The sequence below is a fragment of the Pelophylax lessonae genome, assembly GCF_965119305.1.
Source record: "Pelophylax lessonae genome assembly, chromosome: 12".
In the NCBI taxonomy this organism is placed as follows: Eukaryota; Metazoa; Chordata; class Amphibia; order Anura; family Ranidae; genus Pelophylax; species Pelophylax lessonae.
Window position 1 is genome coordinate 100918888 of NC_138779.1, and position 20613 is coordinate 100939500.

Sequence of the window (20613 nt, forward strand, 5' to 3'; positions counted from 1 at the left end):
GCACAAGTTGGGGACACTGCAGGGCAGGGAGGGAGGGATTTTCATTCTGTTTATTGCAAGATATGGCGCTACGCATGGAACAGACAAATTGTATATGACGCTATTGTGAATTCTTCATTCCAGCATTGTATAATATTACTGTCAGTCAAAACATGTATTTGGAGAGGAAAGTTACACAGTATAACTGGGCGAACGAGATCTCTGGAGCATTAAATCTCATTTATTATCCACCTAAACAATGGCCACCCTAAAATTAATAACATGGAATGTCCGCAGCCTAAGGGATAAAGTCAAAAGGTCTGCAATCTTCACCTTTCTTAAATAAACATTGTGCAGACATCGAAGTACTGTTGAAGACACATGTGGAAGGCCGATTAAAATTGGCGCTTAAGCGCCCCTGGATTGGGTGGGCATTCCACTCTACATATACCACTCATTCTAGACAGGTCTCTATTCTTATAGCCAAATCTGTACATTTCGTGCTCTGGAGCTCTCTAGTAGACCCATTCGGTAGATTCATATTCCTTATTATTTATGCAATGATATTTGGTGAACCGTTATTGATACTGGCGTTCTATGTTCCTCCGCCATTTAGCTCCACAGTCAAAACAGAGGGCCTCGCTTCATGGCGTGGTACCAGCAATATGGCTTGGTGACATCAACGCCATATTAAATTCTAATCTAGACAAATTACAGACGGCTTTGTCATCCCAATCTCCTGCTCCAGGGACCCGTTTTGCCAGACTAATTGCTGAATTTAATCTAGCCAACACTTGGAGAGCTAAATTTCCCACAACACAAGCCTTCTCGTGTTTTTTTCTTCATCACACCACTCCATGTCCTGAATTGATTATATCCTAATCTCACAAACTTTACTACTTAGATTAACTAAAGTAGGTTTCTCTCCTAGATTGCTATCTGACCATAGTCCTTATTGGGCCACACTCAAGCTACACCATATCCACCCACCAGCCACAAGGCGACTTAACCCATTCTGGCTTACACTTCTCCCAGAGTGTAGAGTGGAGGTGCTTCTTTCTCGATAATGAGGGTTCTGCCTCCACCTCCGCAGCATGGGATGCTTTCAAACTCCATGCTAGATCTACCTTCAATTCACATATAGCCAAGTTGAAATCTACATATGAAGCGGTCTTGGCTCTCCATAACCTATCCTCTATAGAAAAGCATTTATAGCAGCAGAGCCAGCCCTACCATGTGTCCCAGTGGGACAGGTGTCAGTGGTCAAGAAAAAGGATACTAGGAGAGTTTCCTGAAGATATCTTTAGTTCATCAAGTCATCTGGAAAGAGACTTAATCCTAAATCCACCTAAGTGGCAAGGTGGATCAACAGCCTGGCTGTATCAACAGATAGATGTCCTCCAAACTTTGTGCATTGTTAATCTGGAGTATCCCACTATTCCCTTCCTCCATCCCTAATTTATATAATAAAACACAAAACAACAACATACCCCTGGAATAATTATTGACTGAGCCAAGAAGTAAAGTGATAGACTGTGAATGTCAAGGTTGCTAATGGTAACCCAGGGGCACCCATAAGCGTAAAAATCCAGCAGTCCTTAAGGGGGCAGTGCTACATATAATTTTCAATAAAAGCTACTGTTTAAAGGTAAAGGTGTTAAGCAGTACAATGCTGAATATTAAATAATAATAAAGCTCATAATCTAGTATGTAATCATCAGACTCACACTTCACAATGCCTGGGATTAACAGGCAGAGAAAGAAGGAACAGTCTTGCCCTTCCACTACCAAGACTCTACTGGAGTTGAAGGCATATAAGGCTTAGATCACAGATGTAGCACCCTCCTAGTTAGGTGCTTGGCTGTCAGGCAAATTTTCGTTATTTTTTTGCACTCCTCTGTAATCAGTGGAGCAGTGGCTGATTGCTTTGGGTTGATCAAAATCCCACAGGCTGCACATTGGATTGTTTCTCCTTGCTTTCTGGAAAGCTGCAGAACATAGGAGTAGAGCAGGCTAACTGAGTAGTCTGAATATTTATGAGGTCCCAGTCAATTTCTGGGGAGGCATGCTTAGAAGGTATCTAGAGAAAACATAAATAGTCTGTGGCTGTAGCAGTCAAGGTTCCTCTTTCAGGATAACAGGTACCAAGCCTGGAAGGCTACTGCTTTCCTAGACAACTTAGCTGACACCTGCCAAGAAGCTCAATGAGGTCCCAATAGACTCAAAACTGGGGGGGGCCTATCCACACTGAGAAATCTTCGGGGCTAAAGAAGGAGGGGAAGTTTCACTCAGTGATCAGTCTGGAGAGTCCACTTTGCAAATGTCTACCTGATACAGGAGGAAGGTATCTAGCTACTTGTGACTTGTGAGTGCAGACATGAGAGCAGAATCTTGGTGTCTGTGCTGCTTATAACCCCTTGGTGCATTTTTGATTGGGCTTAGACCTGGGGCATTGTCTATGGCACCTCAGTGCTGTCCAACCAGAGTAGTGAACGCTGTTCTGTGCTTGGATATCATTGCACTATTGGGAAAGAGAACCTGGGACACAAACCTGTGGCCCCTGAAGGGTTCACTCATAACATCAACCTCTTGTAAGGTTCTGGCACTCTCAGTGCCTCCTATCACATTTATTCCGGGTGATTTCCATCTACCTAGACAGAAGAAACACATATAGGTGTGTTTCCCTTTAAGGCTGAAGCTGTCATCACCCAGCGCCGGACTAGATGGCTATTTAGGGCGTCGGTTCTCACTCACATGTGTTCGTTCAAACACCAGTACCTGGATACTAATCTTGCTTGAAGCTTCCATGCTTGCAAGCTCTCCTCGCTGACGAACCTCGCTGCGCTGATCCCTGCATCCTGCTACTGGATCATCCGCATCTCCTGAGCGATCCTTCGGCTATCGCTATTAGTGCTAAGTACCCCACAGGGGAAATCTCTATAGACTTGTACTAGGCTTACACTATTTAGCTCTGCATAGCAAGGACTGTCTTTTACATCTGCATAACTAGATTGCTAGCTCTTGAGGCTACTGCTACTATTTCCTGCACTGGGTTGATCTCTCCTGTATGCACCTGCTACTCTGTCATCTGTTATCATACATGATCGCTAACCCTTCCTGCATCCATCTGCACTGTCTCACCTCAAGTGTCTGTCACCTACCACTTCCACTCAAACCTATCCCTAAGACCATTATCATTGTCTCACCACATGTATATAAAGTCACACTAGGAACCAGCTTAATTACTGTGTGTATTTACTGGCTGAAATAAGACCTTCCATACATGATGAGTCATTGAGGTTGGGATTGGTATCTCAGCATATCTCCTACATGACTACTGACGTGGAACTACTTCTGCAGCTGAAAATCCACACCTTATAAGAAACGCAAGGAGCGTTACAGATTGAACGAACCCAAAAAATGGATTCAGCAGAAGTAGCCACTCAGGTGACACAATTAAAACAGCAGGTATCTGCGTTAATACACGCACTTGCTGAATTGAAAAACGACAATCAGGCTCTGTCGCAGCAGGTAATTAGACTGACACAACTTACCTCTGCACAGTCTCCTGAACCCAAGATAAATCCCCCTTTGGTATTTACAGGCGATCGCAAAAAATTTCGCGAATTTAAAAACGCATGTGAGTTACTTTTTTTGCTAAAACCTCGTACCTACCTTACTGATCACATTAAGGTTTGTACTATTATTTCTTACCTATCAGGCGATCCTCGAGCTTGGGCAGATTCTCTTTTTGAAAAAAACGACCAGCTTCTCAACTCCTATGCCTTGTTCCTGGCAGAGCTCACTAGCCTATATGATGACCCCAATAGGCAGAGTACTGCCGATCTTCAGTTAAGATCCTTGAAACAAGGAAAAAGGCCTGTAGAAGACTTTGTCGCAGAATTCAAGAGATGGACCCTTGATTCAGGATGGAATGATGCATCTCTGAAAACCCAATTTAGGCTTGGCCTATCAGAAGCCGTCAAGGACGAGCTCGCCCGAGCAGAGATGCCAAAAACCCTGGATACATTGATACAACTCAGTATCACCATAGATAGAAGACTACGAGAAAGGAAGTCTGAAAAAATGGAAATGCCATTATCCAGTTCTTCTCAGAATTCAGCTATTGACCCCACTCCTAAACCCGCTCCAGGTAACCACAGACCCCGGCTACCTAAGGAAAAAAGGAGACCTAGTAGATATGGTGATCCTGCCTGGTCATGGTCCGAGCCTGCCTCAAACAGTCGACCTTGTCACTCTGACACATCCCATTTGGACCCTGATCCTACAGAGATGGATGAGGAGCCTATGGAGATTGGTGCCATACATGCTAGGTTGTCCTCACAAGAAAAAAGAGATCACAGGAGAATCTGTGGCCTTTGTTTTTATTGTGGTGAAGGGGGACATTTCATTACATTCTGCCCAACCAGACCCCATAGGCCTAAGGCTCTCCCAATGGAGGCCAGGCGAATCCGAAGGGTCTTCCCTGAAAAACAGCCTGGAAATTATCAAGGCTGTTGCCAGCCCTGTCCCCGTTCTATATCAGTGAAGGACACCCAGAAATTAACAAATATTGGAATAGATATTCCTTCAACTCCAGTGAACTTTATACCACGTTCAAAAAACCCTCCTGTACCACCTCCTGAGGATACTCCTATTTTTGCAAGCACATTTCTGGCTTCCGATGAAAATACAGAGATTCTTGCACCTGACTGCGTACGTGCTTCTAATGGCACGGTGGTATGTAGGAAGGATCTGAAGATGTTTGAAGAAGCATTGGTTGCTAGGTCTACTAGGATTACTTCGGATGGTTATGCGTCCGATTCTAGTGAGGGGTCCATGTAGCAGACACCCTAACAACAAGTGATCCGATTCTCATCGGTTACCAACCTGATCCAATTTTTATATCGGCAACAAGGGATCCGATTCTCATCGGCTACCAACCTGATCCGATTTTCATATCGGCAACAAGGGATCCGATTCTCAGATCGGTTACCAACCTGATCCGATTCTCATATCGGCAACCATTTTTTTTTTCCCGATTTTCATATCGGAGACCAGTCTTATCCGATTCTCGTATCGGCAACCAGTATTATCCGATTCTCATATCGGCAACCAATTTTTTTTTTCTCTTCCCGATTTTCATATCGGCAACCAGTCTTATCCGATTCTCGCATCGGAGACCAGTCTCATTCCGATTCTCATATCGGCAACAAAAAAAAAAAAAAAAAGAAAAAAGAGAGAAAATTTTTTTTTTTTTTTTCCTTCCGATTTTCGCATCGGCAACCAGTCTCATGTGATTCTTATATCAACAACCAGCCTTAGAGGCCTTCCGGAGCCGGCCTTACGGGGGGGGGGGGTAATGTAAGGTTCTGGCACTCTCAGTGCCTCCTATCACATTTATTCCGGGTGATTTCCATCTACCTAGACAGAAGAAACACATATAGGTGTGTTTCCCTTTAAGGCTGAAGCTGTCATCACCCAGCGCCGGACTAGATGGCTATTTAGGGCGTCGGTTCTCACTCACATGTGTTCGTTCAAACACCAGTACCTGGATACTAATCTTGCTTGAAGCTTCCATGCTTGCAAGCTCTCCTCGCTGACGAACCTCGCTGCACTGATCCCTGCATCCTGCTACTGGATCATCCGCATCTCCTGAGCGATCCTTCGGCTATCGCTATTAGTACTAAGTACCCCACAGGGGAAATCTCTATAGACTTGTACTAGGCTTACACTATTTAGCTCTGCATAGCAAGGACTGTCTTTTACATCTGCATAACTAGATTGCTAGCTCTTGAGGCTACTGCTACTATTTCATGCACTGGGTTGATCTGTCCTGTATGCACCTGCTACTCTGTCATCTGTTATCATACATGATCGCTAACCCTTCCTGCATCCATCTGCACTGTCTCACCTCAAGTGTCTGTCACCTACCACTTCCACTCAAACCTATCCCTAAGACCTTTATCATTGTCTTACCACATGTATATAAAGTCACACTAGGAACCAGCTTAATTACTGTGTGTATTTACTGGCTGAAATAAGACCTTCCATACATGATGAGTCATTGAGGTTGGGATTGGTATCTCAGCATATCTCCTACATGACTACTGACGTGGAACTACTTCTGCAGCTGAAAATCCACACCTTATAAGAAACGCAAGGAGCGTTACACCTCTATGGTTCTTTCATCCTCCATCTCAGAACATATGACTGTTCATAGAACACAGCAACTTGCTGTCGGGGCTTCATATGCAGTGACTCTTAGTGATAATCATAGGTGAGTTTTCTTCATGCTTTAGAAATGCTGTGATGAGGTGGGTTGGGGGATGTTGCTGATGGCGGGCACTTATTTTTTAAATCTGGGTTTAAACAGTTTTTTAAATTTTAATACAAAACAATTTCCTTCTAAAGATCTATAGGGCACTATCCCTTTGAATACGCGTTGTTTCCTTTAAGAATTAAATCAGACAATGCATATTATGGAAATTATTATCTTCCAATGCAAAATGAATAAATTCCTCTAAGGTTGTCCAGCTAAATTTCGAAAATCTTATCTAAGAATTTTCGTTCGAATTTCACACCATTAGTGGGCTGATTTTCATGCGGCCATCAAATTTGAGTGATCGGGCAAATTAACGATTTTCTAATCAATGATGGAAGAATCGTATGAAAAATATAATCAAAAAAGAAATGCGCATGAGTGCAAGAAAAGAAAATTCCCAGAAAGAAAAGAAGATTCCCAGCCACAAAAATGTTTTACTGTTGCAACATGAGGTGAAATTCAGGGCTTGGTTAGTCAAATTTCGTTATCAATGGTGGCACCACTGGATCACAAAATGCACTATATTTCTGATTTTCGATAGAAAATTAGTTTGGAATTTGACCCATATATGGCTTGCATAAGAAATGGAAACAATTTTTCATGGAATACTGTAAACATAATCCAGATGAAATCTTTCTTCAGGAGACTCGTGTCTTAAGTCTAGTACATACGGGGCGAATTTTGGACGAAATCAGCCAGTTCAATTAAAAACGTTTGGCCGGCTTCTGATGGTCAAGCATGCTGGAAGACCAGCAGCCGACCACATCACGATCAGCACTTGCAGCCAATGGCTGAGAGCATTTATCGGAGTGTTCTGCCGGGGGGGGGGGCACCCCCTGTCAGAACACAAAACAGCAGCAGGGGAGATTGCTGCACTAATGTCGGAACATTAGCACAGCGGCTCTGACTGGAGCTGTCAGTTTTTTTTCCTTCAACCCCAAAAAAATGGCAGTGTGTACCAGGCTTTATACACATCTCACTTTTTCTCAGTTACAGAAGATTCTATTTGTCTCCAGCCTCAGAGACACAGAAGCTTATATAAACCTAAAGAATTCCTTTCTGCATCAAGTTGGAATCTGACATTAGATTTGTTAAGCAGCTTACTAAACCAATCACTATACCTGATAAGTTCATACAGTGGCGTAGCGTGGGGGGTGCAGGGAGGGCCCTGCCCCCCATCCATCCCCCCGGCCCCCTAGGGCACGCTGGTCATTCTGCATTGAAAGGGGGCACGCTGGTTATTCTGCATTGAAGGGGGCACACTGGTCATTCTGCATTGAGAAAGGAGCGCGCACGCCCTGTGAGGCTACTGCGCACGCTCGGAAACGCGTTGTGCGTTTGGCTGCTGGATTTGTCACGCTGGGCTCCCCTATCTGTTGGCGCCGGATGTACTGAGGAGCAGGGCGCCCTTCTGAAGCCGACAGCCATTCTACCTAACGGTCTCTCGGCTCACCAGGTGTCTCCCTGAGGAACAGAACACCTTCCTGAAGCTGCTGACCATCCTACTATCTGGTCTCTTGGCTCTCCAGACATCTCCCTCCTTCAGCATCCCCTGCACCATCTCTTGGAGCTACTAACATCCAGCCGTGGACCCCTGTGTTCCTGCAGACCACCTAACAGATGAGCTATTTTATACTGTTTTAAATGTGAGCAGTTTTCCTGTACCTGCATTACCCTTTTAATTAAACTGATAACACTTAGAGGCGCTCTGCTTTTTGTTTTTATTCTGCATTGAAAGGGGCACGCTAGTCTTTCTGCATTAAAAGGGGGCACGCTGGTCATTCTGCATTGAAAGGGGGCAAGCTGGTCATTCTGCATTGAAAGGGGGCACGCTGGTTATTCTGCATTGAAGGGGGCACACTGGTCATTCTGCATTGAAAGGGGCACGCTAGTCATTCTGCATTAAAAGGGGGCACGCTGGTCATTCTGCATTGAAAGGGGGCACGCTGGTCATTCTGCATTGAAAGGGGGCACGCTGGTCTCTCTGCATTGAAGGGGGCATGCTGGTCTCTGCATTGAAAGGGGGCACGCTGGTCTCTCTGCATTGAATGGAGGCATGCTGGTCTCTCTGCATTGAGGGGGGCACACTGGTCTCTTTGCATTGAAAGGGGGCACGCTGGTCTCTGCATTGAAGGGGGCACGCTGGTCATTCTGCATTGAAAGGGGGCATGCTGGTCATTCTGCATTGAAAGGGGGCACGCTGGTCATTCTGCATTGAAAGGGGGCACGCTGGTCTCTCTGCATTGAAGGGGGCACGCTGGTCACTCTGCATTGAAAGGGGGCACGATGATCTCTCTGCATTGAAGGGGGGCACGCTGGTCTCGCTGCATTGAAAGGGGGCACGCTGGTAATTCTGCATTGAAAGGGGGCACGCTGGTCATTCTGCATTGAAAGGGGGCATGCTGGTCTCTCTGCATTGAAAGGGGGCACGCTGGTCATTCTGCATTGAATGGGGGCACGCTGGTCTCTCTGCATTGAAAGGGAGCATGCTGGTCACTCTGCATTGAAAGGGGGCATGCTGGTCACTCTGCAATTGAAAGAGGGCATGCTGGTCACTCTGCATTGAAAGGGGGCACGCTGGTCACTCTGCATTGAAAGGGGGCACGTTCGCACTCAATAAAGTGTTTGAAAATAAACTTGCATTTAGATGAATTTTACTTTAATTACATCAGTATTTTCATAACAAACAATACATGTGCTTAGGGGGTAAGGGTTTCTTTAACTAATCTAGTGGAAGAGACTCGAGTGCTAAAATCCCGCGGGTTAAGGGGTGCAAATTACTTGCCTTGCCCCGGGTGCTGGCAACCCACGCTACGCCTCTGAGTTCATATACTGTACATCTCCAGAAATTCCCCAGCCTAGCTTGTGCATCATGATGAGGAACCAGCGGACAGCTAATAAAAAGGATGAAGGGAAATAAAAATGTGACCTGTCAAAGTCATGTGATTAGCTTCTTCAAAAGTCAAGGTGTTCCCTCTGCTGTGTTAGATAGAGAGATTTATGTAGGATACTGCATGCTCCACTCCCTGCTCCAGCGTGGAGTAACGTTTGTAGAGTATAGTGGAAAGTAGATCCGCTTTCTGTTGTAAATTTTAAAGGATAAGTTCACCTTTAGTGAAATGTTACATGTTACACTTGTATTCAGGGTGTAGCATGTAACATGGTACTTAAGCCAGCCACAGACGGTGCGATTTTCTTTCCTACAATCACGGGTTGCAGGAAAGAAAATTGCTCGGATTGATTGTGTTGATCGGGGAATCCCTTGCGCAGAGCTATTGTGTTCACCCGGCGGGGGGGCGGGGTCAGGACTGGACTGGCCTACCGGGATACCTGGAAATTTCCCAGTAGGCCGGCACTGGGACTCCTTTGAGGGCAGCAGCACCGTAAAAATATGGGTGCGGTCGGGCCCAGGCCGACATGTCAACTGCACATGGGCCACTCAGGAAAGCCCATACACGCTTGGCCATTCTCGGGCAGGCGGCCGCATGCACAGTTACGTAATGGCGCCATTTTTAAATGTAAGGCAGCAGTGGGGTTCCGTACGGCAGTGGCGTGCGCCTCATCACAGCCCAGTAAGACCCCTCTGCAGCCTCTGACATCTCCTGTACCATGCCCGCAGCCCCTGCTACTCCTGTACCATGCCCGCTGCCTCCTCCTGTACCATGTCCGCAGCCTCTGCCTCCTCCTGTACCATGCCCGCTGCTCCTGCATCTCCTGTACCATGCCCGCAGCCCCTGCATCTCCTGTACTGTGCTCGCAACCCCTGCATCTCCTGTACCATGACCGCAGCCCCTGCACCTCCTGTACCATGACAGCAGCCCCTGCATCTCCTGTACCATGACCGCAGCCCCTGCATCTCCTGTACCATGACCGCAGCCTTTCCATCACCTGTACCATGCCTGCAGCCTCTGCATCTCCTGTACCATGCCCACAGCCACTGATATCTCCTCCTGTACCATGTCTGCAGCCTCTGCATCTCCTGTACCATGCCCACAGCCTCTGTATCTCCTGTACCATGCCTGTAGCCACTAACATCTCCTCCTGTACCATGTCTGCAGCCTCTGTATCTCCTGTACCATGACCGCAGCCCCTGCACCTCCTGTACCATGACCGCAGCCCCTGCATCTCCTGTAGCATGCCCACAGCCTCTCCATCACCTGTACCATGCCCGCAGCCTCTGCATCTCTTGTACCATGCTCCCAGCCTCTGTATCCCCTGTACCATGCCTGCAGCCACTGACATCTCCTCCTGTACCATGTCCACAGCCTCTGCATCTCCTGTACCATGCACACAGCCTCTTTATCTCCTGTACCATGCCTGCAGCCACTAACATCTCCTCCTGTACCATGTCCTCAGCCTCTGTATCTCCTGTATCATGACCACAGCCCCGGCATCTCCTGTACCATGCCAGCAGCCTCTGCATCTCCTGTACCATGCTCCCAGCCTCTTTATCTCCGGTACCATGCCCACAGCCACTGACATCTCCTCCTGTACCATGTCTGCAGCCTCTGTATCTCCTGTACCATGCCCACAGCCTCTGTATCTCCTGTATCATGCCCACAGTCCCTGCATCTCCTGTACCATGTCCGCAGCCTCTGCATCTCCTGTAAAATGTCCGCAGCCTCTGACATGTCTTCCTGTACCATGTCCGCAGCTTCTGACATCTCCTATACCATGTCCGCAGCTCCTGATCATCTCCTTCTGTACCATGTCCGCAGCCTTTGCATCTCCTTTACTATACTGGCAGCCTCTGACATCTCCTCCTGTACCAAGTCTGCAGCCTCTGCATCTCCTGTACCATGCCTGCAGTCCCTGCATCTCCTGTACCATGTCCGCAGCCTCTGCATCTCCTGTACCATGTCTGCAGCCTCTGACATGTCTTCCTGTACCATGTCCGTAGCCTCTGACATGTCTTCCTGTACCATGTCCGCAGCCTCTGATTATCTCCTCCTGTACCATGTCCGCAGCCTCTGCATCTCCTGTACCATGCCCGCAGCCACTGACATCTCCTCCTGTACCAAGTCCGCAGCCCCTGCATCTCTTGTACCATATCTGTAGCCTCTGCATCTCCTGTACCATGTCCATAGCCTCTGCATCTCCTGTACCATATCCACAGCATCTGACATCTCCTCCTGTGCCATGTCCACAGCCCCTGCATCTCCTGTACCATCAGCAGCATTTTTTGGCTCTGAGGAAGGGGGTTCGCCCCCGCAACGCATCAGCCTAGCCACAAGAGTCTCATGCGGTACACTGCATGCGATCCAGCATCGCGCAGTACCTTGGCTATCTTGTAGATTCCATGTATATCATGTTGATATGTGTACATTCACACCTGTTTTGTGAGTATAATATATACTTTTTAATATTTGAATAAATGTTTTTGGTGGTAATGCACTAGGGCGGTGCGCCCCTTTTCTTTTTGTTGTTGTTTCCCAGGTGGTTTCGGATACCCTTGATCCTGAGGGGGCATCAAGACCACAAGCTTTACCCACTCAAGTCCGAAGTATCCCTCTTCCCTCCATCATATTTCACTAGAGCGCAGGAGAATTGTTCTACAACTTGGTTTTTCTATCTCCTGCCTGTACCATGTTCGTAGCCTCTGCATCTCCTGTACCATGTTCGTAGCCTCTGCATCTCCTGTACCATGTCTGCTGCCTCTGACATCTCCTGTATACCATGTCTGCAGCCTCCGACCATTTCCTCCTGTACCATGTCTGCAGCCTCTGACCATCTCCTCCTCTATTGTGTCTGCAGTCTCTGACATGTCCGCCTGTACCATGTCCGCACAGCCTCTGACATGTTCTCCTGTACCATGTCTGCAGCCTCTGACATGTCCACCTGTACCATGTCCGCAGCCTGTGACACGTCCTCCTGTACCATGTCCGCACAGCCTCTGACATTTTCTCCTGTACCATGCCCGCAGCCTCTTACATGTCCTCCTGTACCATGTCCGCAGCCTCTGACACATCCTCTTGTACCATGTCCGCACAGCCTCTGACCACCTCCTGTACCATGTCCGCACTTTGAGCACATTTTACCAGCATTTGCTCTTCTAAAGCCCTATATGCTTTCATATCTGTCTTATCAATATATAATACACTCTTCAAATGTGCTTTCAAATGCACATTAAATAAACACAAATATGTATGTAAATGTAGACCATACCCTAAATGTAGACAAATCTGCAGTACACCTACTCCTTGGCAAAACGTATTATCCTGGGGCTTTGGCTTTCAACTACATTAATTTACATAACCTTGGTATAATGCTCACAAACAAACTCAATCTATTATGGAACTGCTGTATACTCCTTTACTATGCAAGTGGATAATGCCAGCCATCTCCGGTGTGAGCTGGAAATACTAGAAAATGGTTATTCTAAAACACAAACAGATGCCACAGCTACCTGGGAATTGGCCATCAACCACAATGAAACCTGCTCAGTGGCCCTCCAGCTTGTCAGACTGTGTATCCATGCAAATACTGAAATAGAATTCACAAACAGGTTAAAGCACCGGTTGCCTTTATTCAATCAGCACTCTGCAGCTGCAAAAAGCCATAGGATTTTGCTGCTGTAATGTGTTGCCTTAAATAAAGCCTCCCAGTGCTGTTTCCTGTTCATGAACTCTATTTCTGTATATTCATGTAGTCCTTAGAGTATTCCAGAACATTCTCAAAACCTATCAAAATATATTTCTTACAGAATGCCATCTCTCACATTACATGATCAAAAAAGAAGCACAGAATCCCACAAATGACTACTCATTGCTATTAATCACCCTGAGACTGTATGTTATTAGTATTAATAATAAACAGGATTTATATAGCACCAACAGTTTGTGCTTTACAAAATGAAGGCAGACATGATTAATAAAATACAATTCAAAACAAGAGGAATCAGAGGGAACTGCTCGTTAGAGCTTACAATCTAAGAGGGAGGGTCAAGTGATACAAAGTAGTGATCGACCGATATCGTTTTTTTACCGCTGATATCGATAACGATATTTTGGTCATCGGGTATTGGTATCGGCCGATATCTGCCGATATTTTCGGACATTAAAAACATTTTTTTTTGTTTTTTAATGTCTACAGGTACTGTGGTGGAGGGATCTGGGGGTCTAAAATACCCCAAACCCCTCCTCTGCACTTAAGCATTCAAAACGCCAAGTTTGGCTGTTTTGAATGCTGTAAGTTTTTTTAACTCAGCACCGCCAGTACCCGGAAGTGATGTCATTCATGACATCACTTCCGGATATGCGGCGGTGCGAAATTCAAAGAAATGGAGACCAGGGTCAGATGGCGGCGGTGAAGGTAGGATGCCCGGGTCTCCTGGTGGGACAGGAGACCCGGGCGAGCCTCGGAAGGCGGCGGGAGGAGGGGAATGTCCCCTCCCGCTCCTTGGAATAACAGCCGAGCGGCTTCTCAGCCGCATCGGTTGTCATTACAAGACAGTCGACCGTCGGCTATGGACACCGGTACCGGGGTTATGCCTCTAGCTGCAGGCATCACCCCGGTACAAGCACTTTCCCTGAAATATCGGCAATATTGGTAAATAAAAAGCCAATTCCGATATATCAGGGAAAGTACATATCGGCCCTCAAAGTATCGGCTTTGCCGATAATAGGTCGATCTCTAATACAAAGGGTAATACTGTAAATGTGAATGATGAGCTGCTGGATAGGTAAAAAGTCAGTGTATTAGAAGCAGGATAGGTTTCTCTAAATAGATGGGTTTTTTAGGGAACACCTAAAGGTGGATAAAGTAGAAGATAGTTGGACAGATTGGGGTAAGGTGTTTTAGAAGATGTGGGAGGCTCGGGAAAAGTCCTGGAGGTGAACATAGAAGGAGGTGATGAGGGAACTATAGGGTAGGAGAATTTGTGAGGACTGAAGAGAATGGTTTGGTTGGCATTTTGAGACTAGGTTAGTGATGTAGCTGGGGACAGAGATGTGGATGGCTTTGTAAGTTGTTGATAGTATTTTGAATTTTATTTGTTGGGTGAGCAGAAGCCAATGAAGGGATCGGTGGAGAGAGATAGCAGACACTGACTAGTAATAAGGTGGATGAGTCTGGCAGTTGCATTCATGATGGACTGAAGGGGGGATAGCATGTGTAAAGGTAAGCCAATGAAGAAGGAATTCCATTAGTTGAGGTAAGAGATAATCAGGGAGTGAATTAGAAGTATTGTGGTGTCATTAGTTAACAAGGGATGTGTTTTGGAGATGTTGTGGAGGTTGAGGTGGCACGATTTGGACAGTAACTGGATGTGGGGCTGAAAGGAGAGTTCAGAGTCTAGGGTTACCCCGAGCACCCAGGCATGTGGGGATGGAGGAATAGTTGTGCCATCAATCTTGATGGAGAGGTCAGGCGAAGAGGCACGAGGGGGAGGAAATATTATGAACTCAGTTTTGGATAGACTGAGTTTGAGGAAGTGATGTGACATCAATATTGATATGACTGTTAGTAAATCAGTGATGCATGAGAAGACTGATGGGGTGAACTGATGGGTAGAAAGATAGATTTGGGTGTTGTCAGCCTTGAAGCCATAGGAAGCTATTAGCTGACCCAGTGAGGAAGTGTAGATCAAGAATAAGAGAGGTCCAAGGACAGAACCTTAGGGGACCTCAACAGAAAAAGGAAGGGAAGAGTAGGAGTTGGAGTTGGAAGTGACACTGAAAGTGTGGCGAGATGGGTAAGATGAGAACCAAGGGACAGCAGAGTCATGGAGACCAATGGAAAACAGTTTTTTTGAGGACAAAGGGGTGGCTAACTGTATCAAAGGCAGCAGAGAGGTCCAAGTGTAAGAGTACAGAATAGTGACAATAGGTTTTAGTTGTTAGTACACCAGTGGCGGCTGGTGCATTGGGGGCGCAGGGGCGCCGCCCCCCTATCCATGCGTCCGGCCCCCTAATGTACATGCGGGGCACCGGACGCATGAAGTTCAATGGGGTTTTTTTTTTCTGAAGCACCTGATTAGAGCCACAGCTTCAGAAAAGGGTGGGTCCGGGGTGCAGAGCACTGCACCCTAGCCCACCCATTTGAGTGACAATAGCAAATGACAATTCGCTATTGTCACACGGATCCTCCTCCTGGCCAATCAGGAAGTGGGTCCGAGACCCGTTTCCTGATTGGCCGAAAGGCGAACCCATGCCATTGGCCAAGGAGAAGGAGGAAACGGGAGGAGGAGACGGGAGGACTCGAGGAGGTGCAGGGAAACGCGGGGGGCTGAGGAGAAGCCGCTGCTGCAAATCAGGTAAGTGCACTGGTCACTCTGCATTGAAGGGGGCATGCTGGTCCCTCTGAATTGAAGGGGGCACGTTGGTCACTCTGCATTGAAGGGGGCATGATGGTCTCTCTGCATTGGGGGGGGCACACTGGTCACTCTGCATTGAAGGGGGCACGCTGGTCACTCTGCATTGAAGGGGGCACGATGGTCTCTCTGCATTGAAGGGGGCACAATGGTCTCTCTGCATTGAAGGGGGCACGCTGGTCTCTCTGCATTGAAGGGGGCATGATGGTCTCTCTGCATTGAAGGGGGCACGCTGGTCACTCTGCATTGAAGGGATTTCGCTGGTCACTCTGCATTAAAGGGGCCACACTGGTCACTCTGCATTGAAGGGGGCACGCTGGTCACACTGCATTGAAGGGGGCACGCTGGTCACTGGTCCCTCTGCATTGATGGGGGCACACTGGTCACTCTGCATTGATGGGGGCACTGTCAGGAGACTAGTCAGAGGAGAGTTGCCCGTAGGCCTGGCATGGTGGCCAATATCCAATATGGCCGCACTCGCACAAATGCACGCACACGTATTGCGAACGCACGTTCACTACGGCAAAGACGTGTGTGTGCTGGCTCACACAATGCTTGTCAGATCTTGGCGCCCTCTGGCCTTTAAAAGAGGGACTGCAGCACATGGACATTGCTGACTGATCTTCAGCTTCCTGCTTCCTGTTCTTGTGTGTGTGCTTATGCTTCTGATCATCTGTTACCGACCCGGCCTGCCTTTGGATACCTCTTGTCATTCCCCCAGCTCTGACCTCGGATAGCCCACGGATCTGCTCTTGTCTCTTGTCCTGTGTATGACTTTGGCTTGCCTGACTACGTTCCTGCTTCACCCTGTCTGCTGTGATCCACCTTGGTGCCTACCTGCAGTACCCAGCCTGCTATACCCACCTACAGTACTTACCTGTTGCTCCAGCCTGCAATACCTATTTGCCATATCCAGCTTACTGGAGCCACTACAATCTGTTTCCTGCTGTGTGCAGTCTGCACCATCATCAGCTCCACTGGGTCCTACTGCTCACCTCATCTGGTATTCACCTGCGGAGAGATCTCCACACCTGCATCTCTCATCCGTGGCACAGCCGGCAATCCCTGCTTCTTTGGGCTTCGTGTTCCCTGTTTCCACCTTCAGGGACACCGAGCACCTAGCCGCAAGGAGAGCCCTCTCAGCATTTCGGCTTCAGGACCAGGTATGTGACAGGCACACTGGTCACTCTGCATTGATGGGGCACACTGGTCACTGGTCACTCTGCATTGATGGGGGCACACTGGTCACTGGTCACTCTGCATTGATGGGGGCACACTGGTCACTCTGCATTGAAGGGGGCACACTGGCCACTGGTCACTCTGCATTGCAGGGGGCACACTGATCACTGGCCACTCTGCATTGATGGGGGCACACTGGTCTCTAGTCACTCTGCACTGAAGGGGGCACACTGGTCACTCTGCATTGAAGGGGGCACACTATACCTTTATTACTGAAGGCCCCTTTCACACTTTTGTGACCTCAAAGTCAGGCAATTTTTTACAGCGTTTTTTGCCGCAAAGCAATGCCTATTACATTTTTATTTTTTTGCCCCCCCCCCCAATAGTTTTGAGCACCAACCCCCACTGTAGTACACCGTATGTGAGTTTAAGTCGAGCACTTTCTCTGCAGTGTTACGGGCATAATACAGACTGAAGGGGATGAAGAAGGGATGAAGAAGGCTATTCTCAATGAAGTGGAAGCTCAGGTGGTTGTGGACTAGGCATTTAAGGAGTTTGGAGTTAAAAGAGAGCAAGGATATGAGTTTTAGGTTGTTAAGCTTGGTGGGCTGTTTAAGTATGGGGTGACCACTGCATGTTTTAGAGGGTTGGTACCAAAGTATTACAGAAATGTCCAGATGGTGCAGTTGGCCTGGCTTATTTCCATAGCATTTGCAAGTAATCCTCATGTACTTGGTGCTATATAGCATAACTTTTCTCCCATGTTTGAAACAAAAATCACTCAGAATCCTATCAGTTTTTCTATTGGGAGAAAACTATCCAAAAAATTAAAAACACTAAAAAAATAAAAATGCTAGCCATACATACGCATGTAAAATAAAAAAAATGTAAACAGTTTAACTTTTTAAACTTGATTTTATGTATAATTGGTAACTACATTACAGCCCATATAAGTACCACATATGGGGGCTCTACTTCTTGTAATTTGTACATTGATTATTTTTTATTTCTACACTCCCAATGCATATTTATTAGAATGCTTAGGCTGATTGAAAATTATGTCTGCATGGCTTATCCTGTGATTTGAAATTCAGCCAGTCCCTGCTGAGATAAATGTTTTTTATAAAGATGGCATTCACCACAAAAGAATGAGTTTCTCAAAAAAGGGCAAAGGTAGTGGGTCAGATAAATAATATATTTATAGTAGGTTGCTTAAGTGCTCAGTTTTCACAGACTGCAGGGAGGCTGGCTTTTTTTCCCCATTAATATCCAAAGTAATTGTCATGTAACTTGGAAATACAGAGCGCATATGACACATTACCTTTGTGGCAACGTAGGGTATGGCATGTTTCTGACCAATGATTCCAACTAAGCTTGAGACATTGATGATGTTCCCCTGTGTTTTTCTTAGGTGGGGCAAAGCATACTAAAATAGAGATGTACAAAAACTATAGTAAAATGTTTTAATGCAATTGAATATTTAAAGACAATTAAAAAAAAAACAATGACCTTTTATACTTTGGTGGAATCCAGCCAATACTACTCTATAAGTCAAACTAAATTTATACAGAAGGTGTCCAATAAGAAATGCCTGAATTATGACCAAAATACAATCTCTGGCTTTATCAATTTGACAGAATGAAGAGGAGTCTCTATATGTGAACTACAGTATGATGGTGCACTTCACTATTCTGTGCATCTCACCAAAGCCACACTAAAATATAAGTCTTATTTAATTTATTAAAATAATGTTCCATGTATTCTTGCACACACACACAACATAGGGGTTCATTTACTAAAATTGGAGAGTGCAAAATATGGTGCAGCTGTGCATAGTAGCCAATCAGCATCTAACTTCAGGTTGTTCAGTTAAGCTGATTGGTTTCTTTGCAGAGCTGCAACACATTTTGCACTCTCCAGTTGTAGTAAATCAACAACATCGTTTCTCCCTCAGAAACTGCCAACTATATACATATATCTATATTTGTATCTACATCCAGAGATCTTTGACTTGTTATCTAAACTTATTTCCCAAAGTAGGTGCTAGGTGAAGTATAGTGGGCCTTGTCTGCTTATCAGAATGGCCATGATTTTCAGCTAGGCTGGCATGTGTTCCCAGGTGTGCCTGTTGAGTTAGGGAGTCTCCCCACTGTGTCCCAATGAGGGCTCTTATTGAGCAGTGGAGGAAACCTGACCAGCACACCAGGGCTTGTATCCATCCTGGAAGGGCAGATTCTGCCGCAGAGCATTCTGGGAAGGGGTTTAAGTCTGTGGGGAGCACATGACTGGTGGTCTTTGACGGGAAGCAGAGTCCCAGGAGGGAGGCGACGGCTGTCTCTCCTCCTGTCAGGAAGAATCGGGTATCCCAGGCGACTGGCCTGAGGGGATACAGGGCTGAGCTGAGCTGCCAGAAGAATCCAGTGTGCTGAGGACCAGCGGAGCTGTGAGGGTTCGAGTTCAAGGAAAGCATTCTGAGTCGTGAGTACTGTGAACTGTCCCTGGTGGTCTGCCTAGTCAGAGGGGACCACTCCGGAGAAGGTCAGAGTGATCCAGGAGCTAGCTAGCCACTGCAGGAATAGAGTAAAGGGGGTGCTAATGTGTTAACCCTGAAGAGTAAAGGGGGTGCCAGCAGTTGGGCCCTGCAGTATACAGTATTACAGTGTTTAGAGTTGCAGCAGTGTCTACAAGTGGCTACCTCAGTCAGGAAGGACTGGAGGAAGCTGTGTAAAGGACTTTTGAGCTAACCAGAGTGTCAGAAGTCAGTCTTCAGTTCAGTGACAGCAAGTCAGTATCTACAAGCGCCAGCAAGCGTTGGTCAGCATTCTTTCTTCAAGTGTCCCAATTTGTACCTAGTTGAGCCAGAGGAGTATCCCACTCATTCCCTTCTCCCATCCCTATATAAAATAAACAAAACAAACGAAAGATGCCGGACTGTTCATTGTCTAAGATCTCACACTTGGGCAATCAGCTTAAATGTTCTGTTGGTGTTAACGGTAACCATGGTAGACCCACATCAGGCCCAATGCCTGGAAACACTGCAACATTAAGTAGAAGGTATTTTTATGCACCAACTTGCACAATAGCAGAGAGATAGAAAAAAAAGTAAAGACAACAGAGATGGGAAATAGAGGACCGTTCACAAGGTCTTTCACAAGAAAGAGATAAATATAAAAAGTGCTATAAAGAAAAGAGAAAGATCAATAGAATGATCTGAAAACAATGAGAGCACTGACAACTTCAGGAATTAGAAGTAGAAAAATATTAAGTTTTATAAAGGTGAAGAGTTTATTTAGATAGTCAGGCAGGTCTCTGGCTGTAAATACAAGTATAGATACCTGTATAAATTTGTATATTTCTGAAAGAGACACTATCATGAGTGTGTGCAAATATACGTAGAACATAATTTTAACAAATTAAATAAAAGGTATATGCTGGTGTTGCATCTGGATTGTGTACTGTAGTGCATCACTTCCTCAATTGTATAACAATACCTGAATGATGCCTTCAGTGGAATAAACAAGAGGCTGAGTTTTCCTAAATTCAGACTCATTCCTTTTCATTACACTAACTTGACATTTGATTAGAACTCTTTATAACATTTCACAGACTAAGCTTAAGCTATTGTAACTGGAAAGGCAGTGAAAGATGATCAGGAGTAAATGTTTTTTTACATTTACTGGACTAGGTCATGTTGAAGTGGCTAAAAATCAATCTCCATGCTATTATGGTGTTTAATATCGTCCTAAGCTCTGCACTACCATGCATACATATGGGGCCCGTATAGTGAGAGAAGCCCATAAATCTGCACCAAAGTGTTTGT

General features: G+C 46.2%; 1 protein-coding gene across 1 annotated transcript in view; it reads right to left on the reverse strand.

Annotated features, from left to right (window-relative positions):
- Window positions 1–20613, reverse strand: part of HSD17B14 (hydroxysteroid 17-beta dehydrogenase 14) — a 110816-nt gene that overhangs the window by 56873 nt on the left and 33330 nt on the right. The window contains exon 6 of the mRNA XM_082274374.1: window positions 18115–18219. Within this exon, the coding sequence (XP_082130500.1) occupies window positions 18115–18219 (105 nt within the window). The remainder of the gene's footprint in view (window positions 1–18114; window positions 18220–20613) is intronic.